Consider the following 24,454-nt stretch of genomic DNA (forward strand, 5'->3'; position numbering starts at 1 on the left):
AAGAAGGAATTCTGGGGCAGATATCCCAGAACTATCCCAAAGCAAAAACCTTCATAAAAGGTTATCTCTCCTTGACAGGTGCAAGAGCAGGGAAGTCATTTGGTCCTTGAGGTAACGTCTAGTTGGGAAGTTACGACAATGACGTCCGAGCTTATGGCAATCCAGGTGACCCTGAGTGCAGGGGCACCCGTAAGACTGCGGCACAGAAAATACGCTAGCCTGCCAGTCTCCCCTCCCCCCCTTACATTCTCGGGGGATTGGAGTAGCGTTGGTGTCGCTGACGCCATCCCTTCCCGCCTCTGGCTCTCAAGGAGCATGCGCTTCCTTCCTCACTTCCTCTAAAGGAAGGAGAGTAAGGCTACGCCCTAGCGGACCCGCGGCCGGCTTCGCGTCACAGGAACTTCAGCACCCACACGGCGGACAGCGCTCTCCTCCACCTGAGGACCTGACTCCCGAGCGCCTGGAGCCTTTCTAATCGCTTTACTCTGCAGCCGCGCGGAGCTCCACCGGCCGCTGGGTCCCTGCCACTCACCCTCCCCACACCCTCCCTCCTAGCTCTTCCTGTTTTTACTCCTTCTTTTCATTCATAACAAAAGCCACAGCTCAGGGAGCCCGGCGCCAGGCTGTATCTGAAGCCAAGCGTAGAAGAATGGGGTTTCTTTGGACCGGCACTTGGATTCTGGTGTTGGTACTCCAAAGCAGCCCAATTCAAGCTTTCCCCAAGCCGGGAGGCAGCCAAGGTACGTGGACACTTTTCTTCCCATCTCCCTTTTATTTCGCCACGGAAAGGTAAAGCTTGGCATAATCCCGTGAACTGCCTCGTTTTCTGATCAGACAGTATCCGTGCATGTTGACAGAAATCAGTTCGAATCTAGAGCAGGAAGACAGATTTTTTTTTTCCCCTACACTTTTTGAATGATAGGGTAATAACATGGGTTGTTTTGAAATACCTTATTCTGAAACGGGGCTGGGGGATGATTTTTCTGCCTTACAAAGTGGCCTGTTTTTTGTCTATTTTTTTTTTCTAGTTGTCTTATAACCTTTCTCCGATACTTTATTCATGATATGTGCAGTATATGATAAAAGAGCTTTTAATGTGCTAATAATGCCAATCCAAATTATGCTCTATCTAGTTGAAAACAGCTGGTGAGCCAAGTGTTAGAACTATATGTTAGATTTCTGGGCAGAAAAATAAAAGTGCAATTTTATTAACTCAGTAAGTACACCAGGATAATAAACAAGGCAACTTGATAAAGATTGTTATTGTATAATCTTGATTATCTTTGTTAATACATATTTTTGTTCCACAGTCATCCAAAAACATTTATCTTAATATTTGTTTTTCTTTTTTGGAGATTTTATATAGTAAGAGACATAGTGTGTCTTTCCAGTGCACAATTAAATTTATATTTGTGTTTGGTGATTCTAGACAAACCTCTACATAATAGCGAATTAAGTGCAGAAAGACCTTTGAATGAACAGGTAGGTCAAAAGTAAAATTATCAATGCTATTTCATTTTATTTTAGTTATATTTAATGTAATTATGCTGTAACATTTTAGCTATTTTGAATTCACAAATTTCAAGAGCTTAATAATACATTGACAGAACTTAGGATGGAAAATATAGTTTTGGAAATTTGTATATCATGACAGTTATATACGTAGAATTCTGTATAATACATAAGACTGACTGTATAATAACCCAGTAAGCTCAACAACACATCCATTCTATTCTAAGGCTGCTTAATTTATCCGAGATTTATCTCTCACCAATATTATAGGAGAGGGAATTAATATTTATAGACCATCTGCCCTTTATTTTATCTCACTTAATCCTTATGGTAGTGCTTTGACACAGAAATTATTATCTACATTTTCAAATAAGAAAACTAAATCCCACAGAGATTGAATCATTTAGCTGTCATATTGGATAAGTGGGGGAGCAATGATTTAAAATCAGGTCTATCTCCAATTTACTTCCTAGATTGCTGAAGCAGAGGCAGACAAGATTAAAAAAACATACCCTCCAGGTAAAAAGAAATTATGTTGATATTAATTTAAATAATGTAGGTTGTGAAAATCTTAACTAAAATGGATGTGTTGGGCTTGGGGGCTTTTCTTCCAGAAAACAAGCCAGGTGAAAGCAATTACTCCTTTGTTGATAACTTGAACCTGCTAAAGGCAATAACAGAAAAGGAAAAAATTGAGAAAGAAAGACAATCCATAAGAAACTCCCCAGATGATAATAAATTGAATGTGGAAGATGTCGATTCAACCAAGAATCGAAGACTGATTGATGATTATGATTCTACTAAGAGCGGATTGAATCATAAATTTCAAGGTAAATGAAGAAAAATAACTTTTTCTTCCTATTTGCTTGCTCTAATTTGGAGTTTCCCATTGTGGGTTAGGAGAAAGTCCTACGTTTTAAAAACAGCCATTATACATTCATTGTCCTTTATTAGTCAGGACCAAAATGAAGAGAAAGCCCAGTTTTTTCTGTGAGGCCTAAGCTCCACAGAAGCCCAAATTTTAGTTTCTCTTTTTAAGTTTCCTTTACTGATGCTTTGAAATCAACTTCAATCTGCTGTCTATATTTTATGCTATTAAATTCATTTTAACATTCCAATTTATTTTAACTATGAGTACAAAGAAAAAAATCTTTAATTCTCAACTAATTAAATCAAAAAATATTCCCCAGAAAAGGTGAAATATCATTATTTTCTTCTCAATGTTCTCTTCCTAGTCATATCTTTCTCCATAGGTCATTCTAACCTTTTCATGGTCTTAATTACCATCCATAGCCTGATGTCTCCTAACATTAGCCCAGACTTCATATATGTATGTATATATCAGACTTCATATACTGCATATATGACTGAAAAACAGTCATCTCAGTTGTTTTCCAGCTCCAGCGGGCAACCAGTACTTTACACACACACACACACACACACACACACACACACACACACACACACACCATACATATCATACATATAAATGATCTATATTATATAATGTATATATATTATATAATATATATAGTAGGATTTTATCCCTCTAACCTTGATCACCACCAAGATCACCATCCTTGATCACCTTATCCAAAGTCTAATCATGTCTCATTTGAACCACAGCAAAATCTTCTAATGGACCTTCCAGCATCCACTCTGCCCTTCTCCAACTCACAGCAGCCAGAGTAATCTTTTCAACATACAAGTATGAGCTTGACACTCTTGCATAAAACCCATTAGTAGATTCCCATTTCTCTTGGGATAAAAACCAAAAGCCTTAATGTGGCCTCCATGGTCCTGCAAGGACAGGTTCCTGTGTTCATCCAATACACATAATCTGATAGAAACCTGTTCCTTTCACACGTGACACTTAATGCAATTTGTAATTTTACATTCCTAAGTGCGTCTACTTATGATTTCTGCCTTTCTCCTTAATTAAACTGAAAACTTCACTAGTACATAAACATTGTAGCTCCAGTGTCTGAATGCTTATGAATTCACTGCATGAATAGATGAGTAAATGAATGAATGAACAAATAATATATACAAGGGAATAAGCAAACTATTGTACCTAAGCATTGATGAAGAGAGTGTGTTTTCTGTGCTGAGGACCACTGCTTAAGAGTGACTACAGATTTTCTTTAATGTCCTTATTCTGTTCCATGGTCACAAGAGCATTATGCTGGTTATCTCCACCAGAACACAACTATCAATTAAATTTGACTTTCATTGGATATCATAGGCTGAGGAAAATTCAGAAGTGTGTTGTATATGAATGGAATAAGGGAGATGGTTTATATTTTGAAAAATTTCATATAGCATACTACTCAAGGAAATTTCTTGTGAATTCTACTTTTAACCTAAAATATTTAGACTAGAAATAGACACTGGGTATAGCTTCATATAAAATAGTTTCAACCACTTTGACTGAACTGACCATTTGATTTTAAAAAATTTTTTAATTAGTCTAATGTTTGACTACATTTTTTTTTTTTGGTCAAACTGGTTGTATATGCAGGCAGAGGCATAGATATGTTTGTGATCCAACCACTAACCTGAGTAACTTATTTTAAATAGTTCAACATTTTATTACCATCCCAAATGGATTTATAACTACAAAGTACTAGCCCTGACAGCTCTAGGTTTACCCTAGGAGTCATTCAAGTCCACCTGAAATTACAGAGAAGATTGTTGGAGAGAGTGGGCTCTATGAGTGAATTACTGGTCTCCACTCATACCTTGGGAATGCATGTAGAGTTACATCCTACAAGGGAGAGTAAGGAAGCCGAACTTCTGCGGGGTACTTTCACACTTTTAGGAAACTTCCAGATGGGCTTGTAGGGCCCATCACTTCTCCTTTTCTATGTTTTCTATAGTATATGTGATTCAGGATTTTTCCAAATTTCTTTTACAAAGCAGTGTTTCAGGGCTCCTGAGTGCATTCACCAAACAGACATTCATTGAGCAATTGCTATGTTTCAGACTTGAACTAGACAGTTAGCTCTGTGTAGTTAGGTATCATGCCTAAACTATTTATCAGTGTGTTTCCAGTTCTGGCCCATATTAAGACTTTAATAAAAATGTACTGGACAAATGAATGTCAAGTGCCATAATAGATGCCAAGGATTCAAAGAGTAACTGGGAAGATGATGACTTGGAAGATGGCCCTTTCACACCCACTTAGGATGTTGCAGCTGCTTTAAAAAAAGTTATGAACATTGAACTCATGTTTGGCTTCCCTCTGAGGATATATGTAGGAGGGTAAAATACTCCTTGATGAGAAAAAAGAAGTCACTCTGAGTAATTCTGTCCATTTTAGAGAAGCCAGGGAAAATCAATGGAAAGTAAAGAGCAATGACCAAGTGGTCAACTCTTAACCCCATCTAGCAAGGGTCTGCTAGTGGAGTCCTAAGTTCCTGGCTCAAGAGAATGCAGCAGTGCAGCAAAGCGAAGAGGCTGTTTCTTCAGAGTGTTGCTTATGTTCTCCCTGTTATGAAGTAAATGAACTGAAAAACAGTCATCTCAGTTATTTTCCAGCTCCAGCAGGCAAACAGTATGCTTCCTTTTTTTCAGATCCTAAGGGATTAAGTGGGAAGGGAAATAAATTTTTCCACCTCTGCATAGACCTTGGGCAGTTTCTGCTTCACATTAATCCCTAGAGTCAGTCTTACAACCCACAAATGGAAGCATCAGACCTAAATAATAATCTCTGCTCCTGAAAAAAATGGATAATGAACCCAATTTTCAGTCAGTCTGGAGGGGAACTGATCTTACGAGGTTTTTTTTCTTAGTGTCTTTTCTGCTTATTCATCACTCTGGTACACAGGGCTCAAAGGGCTCATAGCTAATGGATTGGTTGACAGTTCAGCAATAATCTACTACCAGGAAACTTCCAGTTCTCTGTCTATAATCACCCTACTCAGTTTCCTAAGCTTCTTTTCAAACAACAAGAAACCGTTCTGCCTAAGGCAGCATATATCTTCAGGTGTATAGATTCTAGAAGAAAGGTCATGAGAGAAACTCCTTGTCTGAATCCCCAAAGCCATGGAAGAAAAGGACAGGATCAGATTAGAAATATTAGGCTCTTCTTTCTTTGAGTAAATATGATCAGAATTATTGGGGCGGAATTTGACCAGAGACTCAATTTCCATGTCTCTAGAAGATAATCGTAGTTCCTTCTTTTCATGTACAAATCCACTATATATAATGACATTTAGCTTTCATATAATACTGCACATTAGCTTTCATATGGTACTTGGCAGTTTAAAAGGAACATTTACATCTTATTTCATCTGATCTGCATAAGAATCCCATGAAACAGATAATCCTATTATCTCCCTTTACAGTCATCCAAGGATATAGAGGTAACAGTGGTATCATGGGTTAAAATTCTGATCTTTCAGATCTGCTAGAGGTGACAGGAGGAGTTAAGTGCCTTGTAAACTTGCACATATTAACATATTGCTTGATGTGGTGTAGGTTACAAAAGACAAACGGATTCCCCAAGAGTTCTCTTGGATATGCCACCAACCCTACTGTGTCCTTCCTCAGGATGGGCTCTTGCTGTACTCTGAAGTAATGTTGCTGGTGTATTTCCAGGAAAGCTAAGGATACGCATTTGCAAACATCTCTGCAGAGATTTACATAGATTTACATATTGCTTTGTTCAAATCTGTTGTCTCATTTTAAAAGTTTAATTTTCATACACATAAAGTAAGTTCCCTATTCTCTGGAGTAAGGGGCTTATCACATTAAGCTGTCTTCCATAAAGGAGTTCTGACACATGTTCAGTTAGAAGTAAATATTTATTCCAGATAAGTCATAAAATCTTTAATACACCCTCTCTGATTCTGGGTGTGAGGCAGGTTCCCCCACCATCAGCCCAGGAATTTGCCAGCAGAAGAAATACACATGTGGATGTTACCAGTCTACTCCTTGTGTGGAAATGGAATATCAAATTATATAATATGTAGAAGAGTGTTTTGAACAATATAGCATACTATACAAATGTGGCATACTGTAAAATTTAAAAGTATAATCTTGTTTGTATTATTAGAATAAAAAATAGAGAGGCCTTTTGTGGTGTCTTCAGATCTTCCTTTTTCTTACAGCCACATAAGAAGATTTCAGAATTTCCATTATCATCATAGGTTCTTAACTTTAAGCAAAATTATATTTCAAACCAACAATTTATATGAACGAAGCAGTATCATAAATACATTCCAAATATATCTAAGTGTACAAGAACAAGGTATAGATTGTAAGTATAGTATGATCCTGAAATAGGCCTATGATAACTATAATGTGAAACTGTGATTGCTCTGTCTAGATGATCCAGATGGCCTTCATCAACTAGATGGAACTCCTTTAACTGCTGAAGACATTGTCCAGAAAATTGCTACCAGGATTTATGAGGAAAATGACAGAGGAGTATTTGACAAGATTGTTTCTAAACTGTTGAATCTTGGACTAGTAAGTCATGCATGAGAATAAACCCATTTCTTAGTACAGTTTGGAATTTACTAAGAAGCCAAGCCACATGATCCGAGTTGTAGCCAAGTGTTTATAATACATCTACTTTATATTAGGCACTGTAGGTTTTGAGGACAAATATGACAACATTCTTTCCCTCTAGGAACTTATAGTCTACCAGAAGAGCCACACAAATACGCACATGTCCACAATGCAAGCTGCATCAAAACCATAAAAGCAGTTCAGCATGCCAGAGGATGGACCATATCCAATTGGGCAATAAAGAAGAACTTCAGAGAAGGAAGTGTTTAAAGTCAGCTTAAAACAGTTAGGCAGCTCCTGGGTGGCTCAGTCAATTGAGCAACTGACTTCAGCTCCAGTCATGATCTCATGGTTCATGGTATCGAGCCCCGCATCAGGCTCCCTACTGATAAGCATGGAGCTCACTTCAGACCCTCTGTCTTCCACTCTCTCTGCCCTTCCCCTACTTGTGCTCCCTCTCTCTCAAAAATAAATAAAACATTAAAAAAAAAGGATCATTAGGATTTAACCAGCAGCAGTAAAATATACGTGAATTATGAGAAGAGAATAACAGGAACAAAGGCATGCCATGTTTGGGAAACTGTAAGCAATTCAATTTGATCCTCTCCCAGCCAGGCTCCCAGCCCTTATACAGCCCTGACAGGCTTTACTAAGGTCCTAAATGTGCCTGTTTCAGAGGTTCCCTAGTCATGACTTGTAGCTGACGGTTGAGAAATAAGTGTTCCATAGATTCCAACAGACAGGACTAATCACTTGCATGGCCCAAAGGCACTTTTTCCCAGGAGTTCTGGGGAATGTCCAACAACAAACAGAGGCATAAACAAGGGCTATCTAGAAAGAGGGACCAGAAGATTCTCTCATTGTGTAAAAATGTGTTCAAGTTCAGAATTTAGTCTAGATTTTTTAATCATAAATATGAGAATAATAGTTACATATGTTTTTACTTTTTAACAGATCACAGAAAGCCAGGCACACACACTAGAAGATGAAGTAGCAGAGGTTTTACAAAAACTGATCTCAAAGGAAGCCAACACTTATGAGGAGGAACCCAATAAACCCATAAGCGTGACTGAAAGTCAGACTGGAAAAATACCAGAGAAAGTGGTATGTATATGTGAATTCATATGCATATGTTATGGATATGTATATATATATGCATGTGCATGAATGTATGTGTCCACCTGTATTTGTATATAATTAATACAATCTGTATATAAGTAATACCTCACTTGGTGCCAGAGAAGATTTGGAGTATGTGACACATTTAACCCACCTAAAATATATACTCACAAAATATCAAGTTAAAATATATAAATCAACTCTATGTTGAAAATGAAGATACAGGGGCGCCTGGGTGGCGCAGTTGGTTAAGCGGCCAACTTCAGCTCAGGTCACGATCTTGCGGTCCGTGAGTTCGAGCCCCGCGTCAGGATCTGTGCTGACAGCTCAGAGCCTGGAGCCCGTTTCCGATTCTGTGTCTCCCTCTCTCTGACCCTCCCCCGTTCATGCCCTGTCTCTCTCTGTCTCAACAATAAATAAATGTTAAAAAAAATTTTTTTAATATCTCAAAAAAAAAAAGAAAATGAAGATACAGGTTATACTGTATTACACAGTAAAGGTTATGTCTTATACTCCACAGTAAATTAATCCATAATGCTATGTGGCAATGTTATAACCATTCCACAAAACAACTGCTTGTATAATGTCAGTGAACTGAAATCAAATATTTCGCAGCTCTTTCGGTATACAACTTCTGTTCACAGAATGTCATCATCTGCCTCCAGATCCCAAAAACAGAAACTTGGGTTGATTTGGTCCTCTGCCACACCAGCCTGTATACTCCCCGGAGCTAGTTGCCTGAATATGCTTTGCCATTCTATCCTGTGCTCTTCCACCTGCTCGTTCCTCTTTTCTTTGGTTCAGAGGCCTGGAACTGTCCTTTACTTAGACTATTCATCCATCCTTCCTTCCCCTCCCTGGACTCTGTGCCTCTTCATCTTTTCTTCTGCATCAGCCAAGCTACAAAAATCTTTCTCCGCGCTTTGAATTCCCTGTAAAACTCTAGATGAGCTGACCACAGAGGGTTATATATAAGAAAAAAATCAAACTCTTCACCTCTCCTATTTTCTCCATCACAGCATTTAGACCCATGGCTCCTCATCCCCTCCAATGTCTTATCCCAAATACAAGGAAAAAGAGTGTATAGGCTTACAATCCTCTTTTAGAGGAGGCTAGAAAACAGAAATTGGGTCTGCATTTTTTTTACTAGATAGCATAGCAGCTCTCTTTTGCTCTCTCTACTTCTAATCTCCACCAGCTTTCATTTTTTTAAACAGCTTTTGAAGATCCACCCAAAACATTTTTGATTTATCAAAGGGCTCATGACATTCACTCAAGCTTACCATCTGAACTGAAAGTGACACAGCTACTGTATTTTCCTTCATTCCCATTTTGTACTCCTTTTTCACCCATCTCTAAAATATTCATATGCTTGACCTGTTTGCTCATGTCACTTAAATGCATCGATGCAAATGAAATATTAATTCATTCAATAAATATTTATTGAGGTATCAATTATGAACAAAGCACTGGAGATACAATGCTTATTTCAAAAGATAGAATCCCTGCTTTCACGAAGCTTAAGGTCTAATGGAAGAAGTAGATGGTCTTCAAATACTCACATATTTTCACTGCAACTGCCTCAAGGGCTATGAGGAAAGAAACATGGTTCTATGAGACTTCATAAAAAGGGAGCCTATTCTGGACTTAGGCTCAGATAAGGCTTCCCTGAGGAAGTGACTTGAGCCAAAAACTGAAGGCTGTGACCATGAGAGGCCGTGTGTAGAGAAGAATGTGTGGAGTATCTAAGTATTGCAACAAGGGCAGGGTGGCTGCACACAGAGAGAGCAGTGAGAGATAAGCCAGGGGAGGTGGACCCAGGCCAGACCAGGCAGGGCCTTGGATTCTCATCTTCATTGTAGGACCAATGGGAAAACACTGCAGGATTTTAAGCAAAGGAGTTATGTGACCATACTTTTTAAAAGATAACTCTGGCTATAACATGGAAAATACAGTGAATAGATTGGAAGTGGTTGATGTTACATGGTTAGAAAGTCAGAGATAAAAGCAGCTTGGACTAGAGCCAGGTAATGGAGAAAGAGAGAAATGTACAAATTTGGGATAAATCTTGAAAGTAGAGCCAACAAGACTACTGATGAATTATATGGAGGAAATGAAGAGGGAGTGACAAGGAAGACTCTTAAATTTCTGTTTAGTCCGCTGAATGGACAATGGATCATTAACTAAGATGCAGAACACTGGAAATGGATCAGGTCTGGGAGAGAAGTGTCCTGTGTACCCTTCCAGATAGCTCTTAACATTTCACGGAGAAGTCCCCAAGGTGTGACTGCTCTGTTGGTGTTAGATGTTCTCACATGATTTCCTGTATCTTGGCACCACACATTCTGTAACTTCGAAGTTCTCCTGCTTGGTAAAAGGCAGTCTTATGGGAAGACATTCACAAGAACTGATAGAGGAGAACTTGGCCAAGTGGGAACCTAGAAATTCCCTGTCTATTCTCCAGGAGCAGGAGCCAGGGTCCTCAGGTGAAGCATATGTCTGTCAGCCCCAGTGACCTTTCTATGTGGCTAGATGCCCATATACCTGGAAAAGGGTTTGATCCTACAGGAGCTTGCAAAGGAAGAGGTGTTATTTCACGTCACATTCAAGGGCACCAAAGAGGAAAGAATCAAGCTGGAATGTAATTAGCTCTAACAAAATGTTTATTTTTTATTGATTTTTTCCCCCAATGTAGACTCCAATGGCAGCAATTCAAGATGGTTTTACTAATGGACAAAATGATGAAACAGTATCTAATACCTTAACCTTGACAAATGGCTTGGAAAGAAGAACTAAAATCTACAATGAAGACAACTTTGAGGAACTCCAATATTTCCCAAACTTCTATGCACTACTGAAAAGTATTGATTCAGGTAAACACTGTTTTCTGACCATGTGGAATAGAAACAATAATTCCAGGAAATGTGTGGGTGGGGTTTTTTTCTTCCTGTTTTCAGTTTCTAAATGCAATCTTCAATGAAATTTATTGTAACCCCAGGGGAAAGAGTTCACATCAATTTTTTTCAAAAGAAGTATGCTAGTCATAGAAATATTTAGGAAAGGATAATCATGAAAGGTGGAATTTCAGGATAATTTAATCTTCTTGTTAACAGAGGGTTCATTTATTTGTTCAACAAACAATCACTGAACATGTTTGGGACATTGAGGTGAGCCCTGTGCAGATGAGGAGAGAAGTCAACATCCCTGCCTGACCTGCTCAGCCTCAAATCTTATTGTAAATCTTTAAAAAACAAAAAAGGCTACATTTATTTTCCTCTATTAGTGGGAACAGTGTGTATAACATAATTTATCCTTTTATTTTATTTTATTATTTTTTTATGTTTATTTATTTTTGAGAGAGACAGAGACAGAGTGTGAACAGGAGAGGGGCAGAGAGAGGGAGACACAGAATCGAAACAGGCTCCAGGATCTGAGCTATCAGCCCAGAGCCCGATGCAGGGCCCGAACCCACAAGCCATGAGATCATGACCTGAGCCGAAGTCGGACATTTAGCCAACAGGGCCACCCAGGTGCCCCCATAATTTGTCCTTTTAAATTTTTTTTTCCCAACGTTTATTTATTTTTGGGACAGAGAGAGACAGAGCATGAACGGGGGAGGGGCAGAGAGAGAGGGAGACACAGAATCGGAAACAGGCTCCAGGCTCCGAGCCATCAGCCCAGAGCCTGACGCGGGGCTCGAACTCACGGAGCGCGAGATTGTGACCTGGCTGAAGCCTGACGCTTAACCGACTGCGCCACCCAGGCGCCCCTAATTTGTCCTTTTAAAAACAATTCAGATTTTTGCTTTTTAGACACTTTCAGCTTCAGTCTTGAAATGAGTTAAAGTAAACTAAGCATTGGACCACAGCAGACAGGGGCCCAAAACACACTTAGAAACGGATATGTTTTTTAAAAAACTAAGTCCTTATTTTGCCTTGTTCCTTTCTCTTACCTGTACATCAAAATAAGTTAACTGAAGATTTCATTTCATCTCCAATTTTGATTAATCTTCAAGGAAGATAATAATGGGCAAATTTTCTATGGTTGTTATTGTCCAGACAGATGTTCTGCACTGCCTTCTGGTTTTTCCTCTTCCTTTTCAAAGATTCAGCCCCAGAAGGAAAATTTGTAATAAATATTTCCCCAAGAAGTGACTTTAGAGTGTGCTTTCATTTCTGGAGAACACCCATTTGTCCTTCAATTCCAGACATTGGCCAGATGGCATCAGCCCCTCTGCTGGTGTCTGAAGGGCTTGTATATCTTGAGGGTCCATTTTGAGCCATCTTGCCCCACTGGATGGCAAATGCCCAGCTCAGAACTTTTGTCATCTTGGTGAGTCACTTCTTGTCAGTGTCAGCATGACACTGAACACCTATACAGATGTGACCTTGAGGAAATAATGTGATGGCTGAAGTTATTTACTAGTGCTTTCCCAGGATCTCTTCCCTATCTCCTTTCTCATCTTTCTTCTCTCCCAACCTAGAGGATTTCATGATATTTGAAAAAGTCCACTGTATGGAATATTTTTTTATTTGTTTTATTTATTTTATTTTATCTTTCAGTTTCCTTGACCTCATACTTTATTTCTTTTATATTTATAGGGTTTTAATTTAAATACTTACACTAAGGTACTTGATAGTACTCATCCCTCTCACCCAAGGTCTGAACCAATGGAGAAAAAATAAAACAGGTCAAAATCCAAAATATTTCTGATACTGGTAAAGACTGGGTTGTAAGGGTTGTAGAACACAGCATAGTGTGAGAGCCAAAATGGGCTTGCTCACTCCCTATCCTCAGTCTAATTGTTGGAACAGCCAATCCTTAGGATAGTTTGATTTATACAACAGGCACTTTTCTCAAGTCCCTGACTTCTACTGTTCCAGGGGAACAAAAAAAAAAAGAAAGATTCCAAATCCCTATCAGTCAAGAAATGTAGACTAATGCCCATTGCCTACCAACTTCATCTGTGGGAAGGATGGAAAGATGGAGGGAAAGGCTAGGAGTATTTAGAAGAAATCCTTCATGGCCACTCAAAGAATAGGGAAAATGGGCTCTCCTCTAGCACCTTTCTTCAAAAATGGAAATTTTTTTTTAATTTTAGAATTTATATATATATATATATATATATATATATATATATATACACATACACATATATGTGTATGTATATATATGTAGATATATATAATAAATATACATAGTTATATATTCTGAACAACTATGGAATGATCAGCTGTTTTCTATCAAGATGCAGAACTAGTATGTCAAATATGAAGAGTTCCCAAGAAACAGTTAATAGTGGTTACCTGCAGGGAGTAGGAGTTGGGGGATAGGAAGAAAATGTTATTTTCACTATTATTTACTTCTATACTGTTGGAATATTTTTAGCACATGCATATATTCTTTCAAATGAAATAAAGTCTAGAAAGCAATATATACTGCTATTAAAAAGTCAACCTCACATTAAAAAAATAAAGATACATGTATGTTTTTATTTTCAAATATTAAGTTTGATTAATGAAAACAGGCCATTCTTGCCCTCAAAAACATACAGCCTGAGTAAAGAAAAATTGGTGGGTCACCAATCTTAACAATTTTCTTTTTGAGTTCATATTACCTCAGGTTGCAAACTGTCTCTTTATCATCTATTAGTAAAATATTTTAGATTAAAGTAAATCTTTTTAGAAAAGTTATAATTGCCCATTTCTGAAGAAGTTCAGTACATCTATACATTATCCTATATTCCCAATTCCAACTCCCAATGCCCAAGTCTTATTACACTTTTTATAAATTAAATATACGTGGTTTCAGCTATAAATGTAGGGAGAAATATTTCAATCAGATGCTGTACTTCATAAATTGACACTGAAAGAGGAAGCTATACTCCACTAGTTTTTTAAAAATTATTTTGTCCTTTTATATAGAAAAAGAGGCGAAAGAGAAAGAAACGCTGATTACGATCATGAAAACCTTGATTGACTTTGTGAAGATGATGGTAAAGTATGGCACAATATCTCCAGAAGAAGGTGTTTCCTACCTTGGTGAGAGTCCAATCTGTTTTGTTTTTACTATGATAGTTTTCACTGTCCAAAGTCAATTAGGGATTTGGCAATAACTACTTCACAAATTTTATCATTCATGCCAAAACAGTCTGAATTGTCTGAGTAACCAGAATTGCCCAGCTTGATAATGCATACAAATAAAATTAACCAGGAGTTTTCAATTCTTTATAGAAGCAGCTTGAGTATAAACATTTCATTTTGTCTTATTAACATTTTCTAATATCTCCATGGAGACCATTTTATTAAAATTTGACCTCTTTTTTTTCAATTGTTTTTGGATAGTCAGGACTAAAAGAGTTGATTTTAGCCAATGAGGTCTGGATTAGGCTGCAGAAGTTGTGCCTCCTGGTCCAGTTCTGCCACAGACCAGTTTTGTCCCATGGGGCAGGGCACTCACCCAGCTGGGCCTCAGTTTCTACATTTGTAAAATAAAGGATGTTGTGAACTATAATGGGGCTGGTAAACTACTGCCCATGGATCAAATCTGGCCCATTGCCTATTTTTCTATAGCACACCAGTTAAGAATTACTTTTACGTTTTTAAATGGTTGAAAAAAATATAAAAAAAGAATAGTAGTTCGTGACACTAGAAAACTATATAAAGGGGCACCTGGCTGGCTCAGTCAGTAGAGTGTGAGACTCTTGATCTTGGGGTTGTGAGTTCGAGCCCCACATAGGGTGTAAAGATTACTTAAACAAATACAGTGTTTTTTTAATTAAAAAAAGAGAAAACTATATAAAATTCACACTTTAGTGTCCGTAAATGAAGTTTTATTGGCACACAGCCACATTCCTTTGTTTCAGTGTTGTCTATGGCTGCTTTTGCGCTACAATGGCAGAGTTGAGTAGTTGCAACAGAGACCATATGGCCCACAAAGCCAGAAATATTTACCATCTGGCCCTTTGGAGAAAAAGTTTGCTGACCTTTGATTCTTTGAGCTTTGTGCATAAGCTTGGATGTTCTTTGTGCATGCAGGTTGTTTTGTTTTGTTTTGTTTTGTTTTGTTTTGTTTTTTAAAGCCTTTGGTTTTCCTGCTTGGTCTAGTTAATCAATAAGTACCATTTATCTCTGATGTCCTTTGGGGAAGGTGACCTCACAGCCCCTTACTCTGATCTCTGATAGAAGAGGAAGATTAAACAGAAGAGAAAATCTCATAGGACAAAATAATTCAGAATTACTCTCTATGAACTCAATTTTTTTTCCACATGAAGATAGTTTTACTGTTTTTTTCTCATTATAAAAGAACATATTCATTTAAAAAAATCAGTCAGTGCAAAATTATGTTAAAAAAGAAGTAAAAAAAAGTCACTCGTGATACCAGCACCCAGGTGACAGTCTATTTGTACCTGTTCAGATGTTTTTCTGTGTGTGTATGTGTGTGTATGTGCACCCATGTACCTTTGTCATTTCTTTCTTTGTTTTATCTTTAAAAAAAAATGGGCTCATGTTATACATAGTACTTTGTGGCCTATTTAATTCAACAGTAGATCAAAGACATTGTTTCAGATCAATCATTGCTTCATACCAATACCCTGTAACTCAGAAATTCCATACTTAAGTCATTTATCCTATGGAAATAGATTAGAAATGCCACAAGGCTTAGGTACAAGGTAGATATTTCCACTACTACTTATAGCTGTGCTTTCCAGTATGGCAGTGGGAAGGGAATTCATTGCCTCAAGTAACTGAGGAGTCCAGGGATGGGGATAGTCTGACTTTGCGTTTGTAAAGTCCACCAACAGTGTTAGGAATCTATCCCTCCCCATCTCCCAGCACTGACTTTCCATATGTTGATTCATTCTAGACAAGCTGCTCCCCTATGAAAAAAAAAGATGGTTGGCAATCTCCATCCTCACAGTACAGCACTCCTGGCAGGAAAAGAGCTTCTTTCTCCCAGTGGTCCTAGCATTGAATCTCATTGGCCTGGCTTGTATCACATGCTCCTCTTTGAACCAATCACTCAGCCCAGGGTGGGTGTAGACCCTGAGGAACCAGGCCTGGGTTATTACTCCCCACTTGAGGCAAATATGTCGAGAAAGTGTTGAGGAGGCCCAGACCACAGGTGTCCATTAAAGGCTTCAACCCTGGACATGTTCTAGCAGTGGCCACAGACATGTGGAAGAGGCTTCTGCAATTAACTGAATAGGAGGCTGTATTAAGGATCCCAAATAGTACGGAATAGTAAATTCCTAGAAATAAAATCCATATCAAAGTATCTTAATTGCAGTATTAATATTGTGGAATTACGTTGTGATATTTCTGGTAAGGATTAAACAGTTGATATCATCCTTCAGAAAATAAAATTATATTTTTTCTCTTCCTCACTCCAGAAAACTTGGATGAAACTATTGCTCTTCAGACCAAGAACAAGCTAGAAAAAAATGTTACTGACAATAAGAGCAAACTTTTTCCAGGTATGATTTATATAACTATTTTTCTACCTTTGAGCACAATAACCCTTTGAGTGGTAAATAATGGCTTTAATAAACATTGATAAATAATTAGAGATTTCAAAAGTTTTAAAATCTGAAATCCTACCATAGGATTAAGTAGCTATAACCTTGGCTATTTTGTGGCTAGTCTCAGCATAGAAATCTGACCCCAAAAAGCATTGAAAAGAAATGTAGGTCTTTCCTGAAGATTCTTAGGAGGTGGCTCATGGGAAAAGGAGGAGCTACATCATGAAATTTTCTACATACATGAAATTTTCCTTTCAGTATTCTTTTCTCTCCCAAGAGCACAGTTTCTCCAGACCACTATCGCTGGTCACCTGTCTACTCCACTGGCTCTCCCCTCCCAAGTCTTTTCTCTCCTCTGAGATAGTCTATGCCCCTATGTTGTGTGATTCCCCCTCTTGGTTTCTTCACTTCTGCATTTCCACCCAATACAACACAGAACCAAGCTGTGCAAAGGAGCCTGCTTTGAGGGGGGGGGGAGGGAGGAACAAAAAGAGGAAGGATCACAAGTTCTTAAGCACGATTTTGTGTCCCTTTCCAGCAGTTGTGTACATATATTTGATGGAATACTATATAGCCTTTTAAAATGATGTTTTCAAGTAGTTTTCAATAACCTGGAAACATCCTTCTGTGATGATGTTAATGACAAAAGAAAGTGACAAAATTATACTGCAACTATGGAGAAAAATTACGCATCAAAAAATATAGAGAGGGGCGCCTGCGTGGCTCAGTCGGTTGAGCGTCTGACATCAGCTCAGGTCATGATCTCACAGTTTGTGAGTTTGAGCCCCACATCAGGCTTGCTGCTGTCAGCACAGAGCCTGTTTCAGATCTTCTGTTCCCCTCTCTCTCTTGGTCTCTCCCCCACTCACACTCTGATGCTCAAAAATAAATAAAATATTAAAAAAATTTTTTTAATACAGAGAGATCGTAGCACTAGTGGAGGTTTTCATAATGAGAGTAACTGACTCATTTCTTTTTTCTTTTTTTTTCTATAGTAATAATGTTTTTACTGAAAAAAAAAACAAAGCTTTTTGTTAGACTGCTTGATGTTTCCTATTTTATTTACAACAGGGATACATTGCAATTGTTTTCAAGTGGTTAGCTACTTTAAGGTTTATGACTTTTTAAAATTCAATAGAAGATAGCCAGAAGGAAATATAGTTTTTTTTCAACTCTTGTCCCCTCACTTTTTTTTTTGAAGTATAATTGATATGGAAATTAGTTATTTTTAAGTGTCAAGTGAGCAAAGATTATCCCATCTTGACAGCAAGGGTCCAACTCTCCTCTTTGCATTAGGGTGACCAGGGATAAGGGAATGTGAAGAAAGAGGCAGAAGGAAAGAAGTCCTGCGATAGCCCCAAATTCTTAGGTGCTACTCTCAGTCATAGAATGTTGTTCAAAAATACAACATCATGGAGAGGTTGAACAACAACCAAGTTATTTTACTTCGAAATGAAGACTCAAACTTACTTTGGGAACTGACATATGCCATGTCATTGCCTACCTTGATTATAGTAAGGAAAATAATCTATGTTCTAATGACACAGTAGCAGAAGGGAAAGAACACTAAACCAAAATCTGGAAAGTCGGCGCTTTGGCCCAGCTCTTTTGCTAACTCGGTGCATATCTCTCCCATTCTGGGCCTCAGTTTCCTCGTCTGTGAAATGGGGGAAGGAAGTTGGACAATCACTAGATTAGACAATCACTAAGATCGCTTTCAGCTTGAAAAATGATCCGACCTTACGCTGTACCCTTTCAACAAATTTATTTCTACATTACAAATTGGTTAATGGATAGGAAATAGGGTTCTAACAACAGTGCTCAATCTGATTACAGCACCATCAGAAAAGAGTCATGAAGAAACAGATAGTACTAAGGAAGAAGCAGCTAAGATGGAAAAGGAATATGGAGCCTTGAAAGATTCCACAAAAGCTGATAACCCCAGAGGAAAGACGGATGAGCCAAAAGGTACGGAATTAACAGCTCTAAGTTGGCAATGAAAGTGGGGGAAGCAAAAAATTTCACCGCACAGGTTGATCAAAAATGCACACCCCACCAAATCTGTGAAATCAGCACCATCTGTAGAGAAGAGATTCAGCACATGGTATCTTTATCTGAATAGCAATCTTTTTTAATGGCCTTGAGTCTCTGAGAATGGCAAATTGGTTTTATCTTCTGATGGGCTTAACTGTCCAATGGACTTTTGTGCTTGGAGAGGAATGCTTATGACCACTGTGCATTGTTTAGTGTCTAATCTGATTTATTAACTTATTAAGCAATATTTCTTTAAACATAATTAACATTCCTCTAAATGTTACTTATTTAAGAAAGTAATCAAAATTTACACATTTAACAGAGCATATTTCCTTAATCATTTACAATGATAGAAATGTGACACTCTTAAGGACCTGATTAAAAATCATAAATCCAATATATCAAATTTCATTAAATAACCTAAATGTCTTTAAAAGCAAAAAGCACACATTAAATGAGCCCAATAATTACAAAACTTATGTTTTTATTGTTATTCTTACACATTCTTGAGGTCCAATTTTTTTCTGCCTTAGTAAGTGTATGTGATACAAAATTTACTTCTTCCCAGGATTTTAGAGAATTTACTACACCCTTAAAGAAAAAGATTCTGGGCAGGGGAAGGGGCACAGAGGACGGAGAAAGAAAGAAAAAGAAAAAGACCTTATGAGGATGCAAGGTCTAAGTTGTTAACCCTTTGATTTCAGATCAGGATGAGGATCTGGTTGTATAGGCCAGTAGTTCAAGCCCCTTTTACTATGAAGTGTGCTAGTTATACCATGGAAAATATATCTATCTTCTGAAACTGTCTATACCCAAAGTTGTGAACAGATGACTTAAACCTATTTTTATGTCATTATGATATATTGACCTCTTTGATATAATTGGAATGTTACATATGTCTGTCCTATCAGTGTCTCATTAGCAGGGTCATCTAGAGGTTTTATTCCCTAGGAAATGAGGGAGTGGGTCTGCGCTGTCTCTCGAGGGCAGGGGAGGCGTGACATTCAGCTAATTTATCATCTGAAGATACACCATTGGGCTCTCCTTTCATTATTTATTATGTATAATCATTAGTGGCAATGAACTGATGGACTTTGCTCATTCCTTTCTGGATGCTATGAGACCACAAAAGCTGGTCATGTTCATGGTATAGCTCTTAATTTTGAAGGGACTGCTTGGCCTATTTACAGGTTCCTAGTCTTTGCTGCTCATATAGATAGAAACAAGTTCACATTCATGTTTGATAATAGATCCTGTTTAACAGTATCTGTATATTAAGTTAAAAAAAATACTAGCTATGTATTTAATACCTTGTAACTTACTAACAGCAAAAAATTACCAACAACTTCCCCTTTGTATCACAACTACCTTTGTTGACACTTAATGTCAATCTTTTCCATTTATGTAAGATGATGATGACAGTGATGATGATGATGGTGGTGGTAGTGATTTTATGCTCCAATTGGTATTGCTTGGGCTGTAGGAGTTCCTCTGTCCCTCCTTTATCCTTTTAGCACTATGCCCAGTATTTTTAAAGTATCTTTGCTCTCTGGCAACAACAGGGTATTCTAGACCCACTGAATTTTCTCATCCCAAGATTAAAACAAATTCCTCTTCAAAGATTTTTAGTTACTTTTTGTAGAAAATATAGAGATCTGAACCTGAGTTATATAGGTTCAAATGAGTAGTAATGTGGGCCCAGAGAACTGCTTCTGTTCCAGTTACTGGGACTTTTTTGAGACAGAGGAAAAATATATTTTTTCTTAATATATCAAGTTCATGTTGATTTTTCCTATCTAACAAAGCTTTATATTATTGTATTTTTTTTCTCTAGTGCAGATTTCATAGACCGTCACAATTCTCTCCTACATCAACATAGCTGATGTCTCAATTCTAATTGTTGGGTGTAGTAGCCTGTGTTGAGAAAGGTTATGATGTTTCCTCTGGGCTCAGGAGGAAAGAACTTGGGAATAATTAATTAATAATGTTTGTCATGGGCATAAGAAGGGGGAATTGGTAATATGCATGCCATGTTAACTGACTTTTAGACCAGTCACACTGCCTTGATACTTCCCTAGGTCTACTTTGGATGAATGGTAAACCTTTTTAAATGTCTTTTAAAAAAATTATAGCAGGGGCGCCTGGGTGGCGCAGTCGGTTAAGCGTCCGACTTCAGCCAGGTCACGATCTCGCGGTCCGTGAGTTCGAGCCCCGCGTCAGGCTCTGGGCTGATGGCTCAGAGCCTGGAGCCTGTTTCCGATTCTATGTCTCCCTCTCTCTGCCCCTCCCCTGTTCATGCTCTGTCTCTCTCTGTCCCAAAAATAAATAAACGTTGAAAAAAAAAATTATAGCAAAATACACATAACAAAAGTGGTCATACTAACCATTTTTAAGTGTATAATTTAGTGGCATTAAGTACATTCATATTATTGTGTTACTATCACTACCATCCATTTCCAGAACTCTTCTCATCTGCAAAACTGAAATTCTATACACGTCAAATAAAACTTCTGATTCCCCTCCCTCTTCAGCCCCTGGCAACCACCATTCTACATTCTGTCTCTGTGAATCTGACAATTGTAGGTACTTCATATGAGTGGAATTATATAGTATGTGTGCTTGTGTGACTAGCTTATTTCACTTAACATAATGTCCTTAATGATCATCTCTGTTGTAGCATATGTTAGAATTTCCTTCCTTTTTAGAGCTGCATAATATTCCATTGTATGTATATACATACCCCATTTTGTTTATCTACCCATTTGTCTATGGATGCTTAGGTTGCTTCCACCTTTTGGCTGCCATCAGTATGGCTATACAAATATATCCTCAAGACCCTGCACTCAGTTTTGGGGGAATATTCCCTGAAGTGGAATTGCTATACCATATACCATATGTTAATTCTACTTTTAATTTTTTGAGGACACACCATACTGTTTTCCATAGCAGCTGTACATTTTTACATTCCCCCCCCCCCCACAAAGAGTGTGCAAGGGTTCCAATTTCTCTAAATCCTCATCACTGCTAATGGATGTGAGGTGGAAGGTGAGTGGTAAACTTTTGATAGGTAGCTAACCAAGAAAGAGTGGTCCTGTAGCCTAAGAAAGAAAGCCAGGAACTGGGCTGCACAGAGCGCTGCAGTTCAGCCCCACAGAAAACCAGCATGCCTAGGTCATCTCCTCCAGGAGTAACCCATGTGTAATGACTATATTTCCTGAAGACAGTAAGCCATCATCTAAGTCCTTTGACTGGCAGAGGTGGCATGCTCAGTGCTTAAGACAACACCTTCTATCACTATGCAAATATCCCTGGGAATGGATGCTGACAGGTATCTTTGCTTGTTTTAGGAAAACATTGTGTAAAAAAAGAAATCTGAAGGAGTCGATTCTTGGTAGTCTCCTATTCCTATTTAGGATGTGAGTGTTTAAAGGCTAATGATGAGGTTAGATTTCTTTTCTCATTAGGAATTCCATCAGATACTAAGGGGGAGTGAAAAGAGTAAAACTCCATCCATTTAGTGTCACTGTTTGTCATGGCCCTCCTGAAACATTAGGAAGAGGGTAGGGATTGGGGCTAAAATTAGTCCCCTCTCCATTATTTGGAGATTGAATTTATTCATACTACCCCTGACCCCTGTTACTCTGAGATAAGGAAAACTGATTTCAGTACAATTTAGAAAACACCAACCTTAGCTTAAACCAAGGGCCAACATTTCTTGAAAACAAATTGAATCCCCAAAGGGCATGTTATGACTCATACCTTTGTATTGACAATTGCTTTGCTGGCACTTTTCTCAAGGATATTTTGTTTCTGTTATAGAACCACTGAGACAACACCTATTGCCCCTGGGCAGAAAAATAAAGGCCTCCATGTGGGTAAAAGCAGGACTTACTGGGTTTTCTGAGACATTTATTCAGCTATAAATACACATGTATTCTGATGGCATGCCTGGCACCATGCTCAGGAAGTAGACCTATTGAAATAATATAAGAACAAATGCTGACCTCTGAGGACTCAAGCAAGCTTTGAAATGATTCTAGAATGTTCTTAACCCATATGTAGGCAAGCCTAACACAAGCTACATACATGCACATGTATCTCCCTTATCGATGAGTCAGGAGCATGCAGAACAGAGAGAAAGGTGGAAGACATTACAGGGCAGAGCAAGGGATGAGGTAATGATCCAGATAAAACCACTTCAAACAATAATTATAAGCAGAACACATTGTCAGAAAAGTCTGTAAAGAATCTGTTTTAGTCTTGCAATGTGGGGCGATGGCCCCATCGAACCACAGCAAATATTTCTTAATCATGCCAAGCATATGCTGGACCCTGTGAGGAATAGGAATAATAGTGGACATGGGAATAGTAATACCCTCAGTTTATCTCAGGCTTCAGTTTACACTGCATGTTTCCATGCCTCTTGTTTTAGGTTTAATGTAAAAAAAAGTCCAATTTAATTACCAATAATGAAAAGTGGCATATCCACCTTTGAATATAATTGAGTTAGACTATTGAAAGTCCTGTATTCTACAGGGATTCACATTAAGAATAATCTTTTAGGGGAGCTCCTGGGTGTCTCAGTAAGTTGAGTGCCCAACTTCAGCTCAGGTCATGATCTCACAGTTCATAATATTGAGCCTCACATCAGGCTTTCTGCTCTCAGTGCAGAGCCTACTTCAGATCCTGTGTCTCCCTCTCCCTACCCTTCCCCGGCTTGCACACGCACTCTCTCTCTTTCTTAAAAATAAATAGACATTAAAAAAAAGAATAATCTTTTGTGGTGCCTGGGTGGCTCAGTTAAGTGGCTGAATCTTGATTTCAGCTTGGGTCATGATCTTACAGTTTGTGAGATTGAGCCCCAAGTTGGGCTCCATGCTTGGGATTCTCTCTCTCTCTCTCTCTCTCTCCCTCTCCCCCACACTCACGCTCATTCCCTCTTTCTCTCTTTCTCTCAAAATAAATAAATAAACAAAAAAAGAATAATCTTTTAAAATACTGATTTCTAATTGGTACAGTCATTTGAATGATTCCATAATTATTCCTAAATTTAGGGGTATGCCAATGAAATCATATTTATTTTAATTTCAACCATATTTATAAAATTACCTAATTTTTCAAGTAAATTGCTCTCTGGAGACTAAAGAAAAGTACTTTAAAACTTTATTCCATGATCTAAGTATGGATCTATTTGCCAATTCGATGTTTACTCATTCACTTCTGCTCTATGAGTCACTGAAAATCTTTTTTAAAAAACCATCCAAAGGATAAGATAAGTATTAACATACTCAAAAAGTCATTCCATTGCTATCATTTGTCAAGTTTATGGCCAGATTATGGAAATAGGTGAAAAAAGTGATCTCTATGATAGCTTTCACCTAAATATTCTATTATTCCCATATCTTCCTTACAGAAACCAGAAAAGAAAAGGTAGCCTATTTAATTAATAAATGGCTAACTCATGTGGATGCTGTTATTTTTAAAGCAACATAAGAGGAAACAATTTGTGCCTTTTATTCAAGCCCCAAGCCATTCTGCTAACAATGTCCAAAAATAGTAAGTACAGTCTTCTCCCCTGTGAGTCAGGAAGGATGCCAGGAGCTAAGTCCAGGCACAGGAGACCTACCATCAACACAGGTTTTTTGAGGATAGCAAAGGAGTGTTTCTTCCCATATATAGAAACCACGAACCTTCTTTTTAGAATTTACCCCTAAATTATAAATAAATAAACCAAGGCTCAGAAGATGAAGT

The 24,454-nt window shown here is 38.0% G+C and overlaps 1 protein-coding gene across 2 annotated transcripts in view; it reads left to right on the forward strand.

Annotated features, from left to right (window-relative positions):
• The first annotated feature begins 288 nt into the window (after positions 1–288).
• The window catches only part of SCG3 (secretogranin III), a 34,636-nt gene continuing 10,470 nt past the window's right edge, over positions 289–24,454 (forward strand). Inside the window, exons 1-10 of one of the 2 annotated variants that reach the window (XM_040492693.1) lie at positions 289–740; positions 1,430–1,482; positions 1,986–2,031; positions 2,127–2,342; positions 6,845–6,987; positions 7,984–8,133; positions 10,844–11,021; positions 14,073–14,189; positions 16,541–16,624; positions 18,506–18,637. In XM_040492693.1, coding sequence (XP_040348627.1) covers positions 650–740; positions 1,430–1,482; positions 1,986–2,031; positions 2,127–2,342; positions 6,845–6,987; positions 7,984–8,133; positions 10,844–11,021; positions 14,073–14,189; positions 16,541–16,624; positions 18,506–18,637 — 1,210 coding nt within the window. In that variant the 5' untranslated portion in view covers positions 289–649. The remainder of the gene's footprint in view (positions 741–1,429; positions 1,483–1,985; positions 2,032–2,126; positions 2,343–6,844; positions 6,988–7,983; positions 8,134–10,843; positions 11,022–14,072; positions 14,190–16,540; positions 16,625–18,505; positions 18,638–24,454) is intronic. The other variant, XM_040492694.1, reaches the window with a different exon arrangement.

The sequence above is a fragment of the Herpailurus yagouaroundi genome, unplaced genomic scaffold (assembly GCF_014898765.1).
Source record: "Herpailurus yagouaroundi ecotype Mexico unplaced genomic scaffold, PumYag 184, whole genome shotgun sequence".
NCBI lineage: Eukaryota > Metazoa > Chordata > Mammalia > Carnivora > Felidae > Herpailurus > Herpailurus yagouaroundi.